Raw genomic sequence first — 8,556 nt, forward strand, 5'->3', positions numbered from 1 at the left:
CTTTGCTTGTGTGGCTGCTTAGTATTTGTTTCACTTTTTTCTTCTTATCAAAAAATCTTAATGTTCTTTAGAAAGAATAGAGGAAGTGGAAATAACCTTTTTGACATTTTTGGAAAAAGAATGTACCACTACATTGGTTTGTTTTTGTTTTTTTTTGTTTGTTTTGGTTTTTTTTTAACTTAGAATTTCTAGTAAGGATTAACTTGAGGCGGAATTGAAGATTTGAGGTGATCATCTTGAGCTTGGTGCCCAGCAAGGTTATGGAGAATATCATCTTGATTTTGATCACTTAGTACATCTGTGAGCCAGGGGCCAGTATCACAGCCAGCACAGGTTTGGGAAAGGCAGGTCCTGCCTGAGCAAGTTAGTCTCCTTTTATAACCAGGTGACTCACCTGGTGGATGTGTCTGCCTCAGCAAAGCCTTTGGCACTGGCTCCCACAGGATTCTCCTGGGAAAGCTGGCAGTCCACAGCTTGGAGAGGCATAATCTTTGCTGGGTAAAAAACTGGCTGGATGGCCATGCCCAGGGAGTGGAGGAGCCAGTCACAAGTGGGTCTCCCCAGGGCTCAGTATTGGGGCCAGTCCTGTTTAATATCTTTAATATCTTTGTTGTTGGTCTGGATGAAGGGATTGAGTGTCCCCTCAGTCAGTTCACAGATGACACCAGTTTGGGTGGGAGTGTTGATCTGCTGGAAGGTAGGAAAACTCTGCAGAGGAATCTGGGCAGGCTGGATCAATGGGCCAAGGCTAATTGGATGAGGTTCAACATGGTCAAGAGCCAGGTCCTGCCCTTGGGTCACAACAACCCCAGGCAGTACCACAGGCTGGGCAGAGTGGCTGGAAAGTTGCAAGCTGCCCAGTGGAAAAGTACCGGAGGATTTTACATGACAATTGGCTGAGCATGAGCCAGTGTATGTAGCCTAGAAGACCAGTGGCATCCTGGCCTATACCAGAAATAGTGCAGCTGGCAGAACCAGGGCCGTGATTGTCTCGCTGTACTGGGCACTGGTGAGGTCACATCTCAACTGCTGTGTCCAGTTTTGGGCCCCTCACAGCAAGAAAGACTTTGAGGGGCTGGAGTGAGTCCAGAGAAGGATGGTGAAGCTGGGGGGTCTGGAGCACAAATCCTGTGCCAGGCAGCTGAGAGAGCTGGGTGTGTTTACCCTGGAGAAAAGTAAGCCCTTGCTGCTCTCTACAGCTGCCTGAAAGGAGGCTGTAGCCAGGAGGGGTTGGCATCTCCTTCTGCTTCCACAGCCATTGACAGAAGAAGAAATGGCCTCAGGCTGCACCTCAGGAGGTTTATAGTAAACATCAGGAGAAATTTCTTCACAGAAAGGGATGGAATCACCATCCTTGGAAGTGTACAAGAAAAACTACTGTGTGTGGCATTTAGTGCTGTGCTCTGGTTGCTAAGCTAGTGATCAAAGGCTGAGCTCAAAAATCTTGGAGGTCCTTTCCAACCTTAGCAATTCTGTGGTTCTGTAAACATGAAAGATTTACCTTGATTATGGGTGCCATGATTATGCAATGTTAAATGTAGTTGTGCTTTGAGAGGTTAGTATTAATTATAGATATTGACTGGTAAATGATGGTCTTGGGATTTGGCTAGGAAATGGTGGAGAACAAGGACTGTAATTATGTGAGTAATATCTTAATGTATAACAATGTAACAATTGTTAATTATGTACTATATTCAAAATAAACCTTAGGGGTCATGAGAACTTTTCTGAGTCACTACATCTATTTAATAGTTTTTGTCATCTGAACTTGACATTGGTGAGACTGATGGATGAGTATTATCAATAAAGTATGTAAAATTACTTTTCAGCTAGTACTTAGTGAAGAAGGAGAAGTTGTGTCTTGGGAGATGATACGTCAGGCTTTCAATATCTGGGTCCCTTCTGGAGCAGTGTAGGAATGGTAGAGACATGAAAAAAATGTAATGCCAGCAGAATGAAGTATGAAAAGGGATTTCTAAGGTCCAGAAGTAATTCAGAACAGTTGGTTAGGAGTTGCAGGCATCCTGGACACCATGTCTGTGTTTTGTGACTTAATCTCTTGAGCTTGCTTACCTTGCTGTTTGTCTCAAAGGAGGTAGTTTGGCTACACTGATATGGTGCCTAATGTTGGCAGCATATGGGTAGAGGTGTATGGACAGTTAGGCTTGGTTAACTTAGTCTGAGAGTTGGTATCCACTCAGAGACTTTGGTTTGTGTGTGTAGCTTGCATTTCACGATTCAGTAGATGTTTTCTTGATTTTTGTTTTCCTAAGAAGAGTCTGTGCCTGCATAACCTGCAGGAGCAATGTTAAAGGCTCAGGTATGTTAGACTATATAGTAGCTGGTTTGGGTCACAAGGATGTTACACAGCCCCTACCCACAAACACAAATGTACAGATTATTTATCTTGTGCTCAGTAACCTTTTTAAATTTCTTCCCATATTGCTTGAAGTGATTTGCATTAAATCTGTTCCAGAAATTATAATTTAAAATCAAGTGGAAATAAAAATCCAATATGTCACTTCTCAGTAAGCAACATTGTATACTCAAGTGTCCTTCTAGTTCTGTTGTAACTGGACAAGTATTGCTTAAAGCATATTTCAGAAAATGGAAGACTTAAGTAGACTAAAGCTACTCCCAGTCTCTGTAGCTCCACTTATCCTGTAAAAGGATTTTTTGGAAAAAATGTTGCACATAAGATGGCTTTTGCAGAAATAAGGTTCCATGGTTAGGAGAGGGCGTTAAAATTTGTCCTTGAAGAGCAACCAGCTGTCATCCATGATTCTATGGCTAGAGATGCTCTGTCCTTACAGGAATATCCACATGAATAATGTGTGGGATCGGGGCGTAATGGATCAAGAGGCAAAGGTGTAAAGGAAAGACAGGAATTTGCAAAATCTGAGAATTACTCGGCAGAGCACATCCTGTCAAAATACTCTTCTAAGCAAATGACACAATACCTGATAGTGTTAGCTTTGTAATAGATTGTTTTGGCAGGTCATTTGGCGTGGGAAAAGAACACTCTGAAGCTACAGACACTTGGAGGAATTTTTGTCTTTCCAAGAGAGAAGGACAGATAATTGACAAGGCTTTAAACATTCCCCCTATGAAGCGGAATAGGCTGTATTGTATTGCTTGGGGGACAGATCAGGAAAAATGCAACAGTGTGTTTGAACTCCACTGCATTTGTCTTGTCTGACTACAGGATGCTGGTTTTGAACTGCAGGGTTTTATTACTAACTTGAACATTTTCGCAGTAAGTGCACTAATTAATACTTTGTGCATCTTCAGTGTAATTCAAAGTAGCTTTTACCATGGCTGCAAGAATTTTAAAGTCCTTGCTGTAAGCACCCTCCCCTTTAGTACAGAATATTTTTTTTTCCTTCATTGATGAAGAAGAATTAAACCTCATTTATTTTCTAAGTGTCTGATAGCTCAAGATTTATGTTTAGACTGGATTCTTTATAATAATATGTAAGGAAACTACTGTTCTTAAGCCTGAAAATGTTATCTTTATTTTGAAATTTAACTGTCTTTGCTCTTGTTTCTCAGCAATTGACTTAAAGAATGGCTCTGGAGCAGTGTATCAAGGACCTGCCAGAAGTTCTGCTGATACTACCTTCACTCTCTCAGACGAGGATTTCATGGATGTGGTACAACAAAAGATCAACCCCCAAAAGGTAAAGCCTGGGTGTCACAGATATACTCTCTTGTATGTAGGCATATTATTTGCATTAAGTGAAGCTGTGGTTCATGGCTGCAGTCTGAAATTCTAAGTCCTGGGATGTTTTGACAGCGGAGACCAGAGTCAGATAAGCACATCAGTATCTTATAGTGAATTAGCCAGAAAGTGTGAGGGGGCATTTATGCTGTCTTTATCTTCTTGAGACAGAAATAACCACAAAGGGCTAAAGCAGGAGGCCAGGGTTGTGTCCAATTCCTATATGACCTGTACACTTTAGAGTCGGACTAGATGATCTTTCTGGGTCCCTTCCAACTCAGACTATACTGTGATCCTGTGACATAAAGCCTGGCAGTACAAAATTAGGAGTTTGTTTGCTTTCTGGTATTTCATAGTATACCGTTTGCAAGCCTAGGTTTGTCAGTTTGAACGTTCAGGCTGTTTTGCTTGTCTTGTTACAGGCAGTTGATGTTTGTGCCAGTGGTCTGATTTATTGCTAGTACTGCAGCAAAGAGAAATGTCAAGAGAATTCGTGCACGTAGATGGTCAAAATTCAATCACCCAAACCAGGGTATCATTCAGGGAAATAAAGATTTAAGGAAAGTCTATAATCTGGGTTTGCACTTTTAGCTTCTTGGAGTAATCGACTTCTTAAAACTACTAATTTTATTAATAAAAATGCCTTGTGTAAAAGTAAATTAAACTGTCACAAATTTAATATGTCAGCTTACAGATTAAAGTTTGAGCAAATGAAAACTTTAAATAAGCTCATCATATATCAAACAGTTTCTTTTCTTTGATCCCGAGCAGAAGTTGTTGGAGACTTTGATTATAAAATGGAGACTAATGATCACAGTTAATATTTGTTATAAGTCTTAATATACCACGAGTAAAATCCTTTGTTACCCTCTGCATACAGCAGGCATAAAGCATAAACAAACAAGATGTTGATGTGTAATCATCAAAATGCAAAAGAATAGTGATTGTAATTCAGGAGCATCATCTATGCTTAGATGTTAGTGTTTCCTTTGAGTTTCTGTGAAGTTTTCCATCTAAAGAAGCTCAAAGCATCTATTCAAATTCTTTTCTGCTGTTTCTCTGTATTCTTTATTTGAATGTATTTCAAGCTAAAGGAACTATGCAAAAGAACATTTAAAGAACTTTCAAAGAGCTTCCAAACTGCAAACCCATAGCGAAGCACTTTTTTAAAAAAGTACAAACTAGATTGAAAAGAGTATACAGCTCTTTGAAGCAGAGACAATAAAAATGTAATATACCAGCACTGAAGTGAAAATACTGATTGATTTATGACTTTGCAAATGCAACAAAATCTTGCTGATTTCCTGTTTGTTGCAATATGCTATGTATCAAGCCGTTACATTTCTTTGGCCAATGTGTGTAAACATTGTGCAAGTTTATGTTACAAATTTTAGTGTGTAGCTTACATTTTCACTAGGTATTTAATTTTCATTATATAGCCTTTTCATTCCATTTTTTCATTTCTTATAATGATATATGGGCATCTGTAGTGTGAGAGGGTGATGCTGGGAGCTTTATTTTTGTGCCATGCTGAAGTTTTGCCATCAGATCCTGTGAAAGGCTTTTGTCCTACACCTGGAGAAGTGGAAAGGAAACAGAGACCACTGAAGTTTTTTTGTGTTTATTTTATTGGATTTTTTTCCTATGAGTGACAGACTTGGTCTTGTCTGCACTTTAATAAAAAATCTGATTCTGAATGGTTTTTGTTAATAACTGATAACCATTAGGCATTGTGAACTGAAGGCTTTCTCCTGAGTGCTCAACAACCATTCTTTAGCTTCTTGTTTATTCTAGCAACTCTGTGAGTAAACAGTTGAATACATGCTTTTTTTTTTTTTTCCTCCTCTTCTGTTCTCTTTAGGCATTCTTTTCTGGTAAACTAAAAGTGAAGGGGAACATCATGCTGAGCCAGAAACTGGAAATGATCCTGAAAGACTATGCCAAACTCTGAACTGCTTGAGCATCTACCACAGCACTGAAGAACTGTAGAAGATAGAAACTCAATTAGTTAAGAACCAATGATTTGCAGGCTAGTTAACATCAATGTGCTGATTCATTATATGGCTAATACACAAACTGATTTAATTGCTGTAGACAGAAATTATGAAATGGACATAACTGTTACTATTGTCCCTTTTTAGTTTCTCAGCAATGGTAGAGAATCATACTTTCTGATTGCACATCTTTATCTAAATAAAATGTATTTAGTTCTTACAAAGAAGCATATATTTCTATGTTAATTCTGAAGAAAATTAAACCAGTAGAATTCTTTAATATCTCCTTCTATGTGTCTGTCAATCTTCATTCATGTTGCCTTACATAGTAGTTATAGCTTCTATGAGTCTGTCATTTATTATTAAAACTAATGTTTTTTTGTCTCTCATGATTCTATGAAAATAACTGGAAGATGGAAGTAAATTCCATTTATTTACATCATGTCATTATGTGGGGTTTTTTTTTCTGCACCAGAAAAAACTCATGAAACTTTGGAACCCATATTGATTAGCCATTTTCATATGTTACTTGTGTAGATCACTTACAAAGTGTTTAACATTAATTCTTTAGGGGAAACTTTTACATGTGAGAGGCATTAACACTGCACCAGAGGCTTTGACTAGAGGCAAACTGTTCTTCATGTAGATTCATTCTCATGAGGGGCAGCATAATGGCAGGCAGCAGGGAAAGATGGAAGTGAATTCCTCATTTTGAACCTATGGCCAGAACTGAATTAACAGCTGTGGCCATTGTTTTCCTGAGGAAAGTATGCCCTTAATCACTGATTGTCGCATGAACACCTGGAAATTTGATTTCATCCAAGCATCCAACATTTTGTGTGCTCAGTTATCTTTTTTTTCAGATGTGTTCTGTGTTGTTACTTTTTGGAGATGGAAGAATGCAGGCCATCTGAGGCTTTTTCTCTTGATCAGGAGGCCTTATTTTAGAAGATGAAATTTTTAATTCTTTGGGGATTTCTTGTCCCAAAACTGGAAGGTACTTCCATTCCCTGACTTTGTGAGCAGACTAGCCATTAAAGAACTTCGTGGGGCTGTAGATGAGCTTGACAATTTGAAAACAAATTGTTCATGTTCTAACACATCTTCTCAACAAATTTGTTTCTTCACAGCTGTACTGTCAGCCATGCTTTGGTTCAGGCGGAGAAACATGAATCTTAAGTGTGTCAACAAGTATTTCATGTAATTAGATGGGAAACAGAACAAGTAAGAAATTTACCATCCCAAAGAGACCATCAAGGAAATGTCCTTTTACCACTTACCATTTACTTTTTTCAAAGCAGTCATTTTCATATATAAAGGACTTAATGATTGCCTGTACTTTCCAGCTTCTATTTTTCAAGCAGGTTTGTGTCAAATAGGTAAAGGTATCTTTTATTAGTTTCTCTCCAGAAATTGTATGAGAGAGATTCCAGCTTTGTGATTTTATTCATGTACCTGGTGCACCAAATCCCCCATTTTTTCTACATACATCTTTCTTGTCTATAAATCTATATATACTGCCATAAAAAAACCTGTGTATTAAGAAAAAAGAACTGTGAGTAACTAATTGTCAGACTAGGAAAGCAATTACCAATACATCCGTATAAGAATGTGGTATTTGTTGCAAATTAGGTGGTCTTGATAATTCACAACCGGTGTTTCTTCTTTTTTCTCAAACCAAGTACTGCTTCACAATGAGGGAGAAGAGTGCTAGTAAACTTTTTTTTTTTCCCTCTATTTAAGTGAGAATCAAAAATATTCAGGCAGGGGATTTGATAGTGTTGAAAACTGTAGTGATTTAGCGCGTTGGAGAGTACTAAAGAACATAATTTTACTAAATGTTTTGGTATGTGTTGATGGAGGATGAAAGAATAACCCATTTATACTCTTGTGATTTCTACCTGCATAGTTTCAGCTGGGCACAAAATCTTTACTCTGGCTTCAGCTTTCTTCCACACAGTGAATTGTCATAGATGTTGAGTGGAGCTTTTATTTTTTTTGCCTCACATACCCACACTACCTGAGCACACCTCTCTTTTCTAGGAGAAAAACTTAGATGTTTAATTCTTTAATCTGTTTTATGGCCTCAATAACCGCTATTGATTATTTGGTGTATTGGTTTTATTTCTAGTCAAATGTATTTACCCTAAGAATGTTCTTGTTAACTGATGCTAATTAACAACTTGACCTACTTAGTGTTGAAGATAAGGTCAGTTTGCTGTGTTGAATATATACATGATGTGGTTTGGAAATTTAGGCTTTTGTTTTGTTCCTAATACTTGGAAACCTTCTGTTTATATAGCTTTTAAGAATAGTATTCTCAAGAACAAGTAGTAAACTCATTATTTTTGTGAGAATCCATGGACAGGAATGCTAACCAGTTTGGAAGGTAATTTTTCGAGCGTGAATGATTCTCAGCTACTTTAGTCTAGAAGACTGCTCCAGACAGTTCCTATTTCAGGGTATTGTGTTTCAAACCCATCCATGTCTCTTTTGTCTGGGATGGTTTTGGAGACCTTTCTTGTCATACACCTGCAACAATACCTGTGTAGTGGTTGCTCCTAAAGACATGTAACAACAAAACATGCTTTTCTTTCAGGGTAGCTGCTGCTTTGAATGTTCTTTCTTTGTCAGTAATGAGTGCCTTGGATTACAAAGCCACACTTATTGACCAAGAAGCTCGGATAACTCTTCAGAGATACCGCGAAATTTAGTAGAAAATAAGGAGGCTTTTGCAAGCATTTTAGCAGTAGGATTCTTAGCATAATGCATATAATTCTCTTAGTGCATATAATCCCTTTAATGTAGAGTAGAAGATTGTCGGTCCTTAATTGTCACATG

General features: G+C 38.1%; 1 protein-coding gene across 3 annotated transcripts in view; it reads left to right on the top strand.

The window, feature by feature from the left end:
• The window catches only part of HSD17B4 (hydroxysteroid 17-beta dehydrogenase 4), a 62,125-nt gene extending 56,130 nt beyond the window's left edge, over positions 1-5,995 (top strand). For all 3 annotated transcript variants that reach the window (XM_056514069.1, XM_056514070.1, XM_056514071.1), the window contains 2 exons: positions 3,553-3,680; positions 5,583-5,995. In XM_056514069.1, coding sequence (XP_056370044.1) covers positions 3,553-3,680; positions 5,583-5,672 — 218 coding nt within the window. In that variant the 3' untranslated portion in view covers positions 5,673-5,995. The remainder of the gene's footprint in view (positions 1-3,552; positions 3,681-5,582) is intronic.
• The last annotated feature ends 2,561 nt before the right edge of the window (positions 5,996-8,556 follow it).

This window comes from Oenanthe melanoleuca, chromosome Z (genome assembly GCF_029582105.1).
Source record: "Oenanthe melanoleuca isolate GR-GAL-2019-014 chromosome Z, OMel1.0, whole genome shotgun sequence".
In the NCBI taxonomy this organism is placed as follows: Eukaryota; Metazoa; Chordata; class Aves; order Passeriformes; family Muscicapidae; genus Oenanthe; species Oenanthe melanoleuca.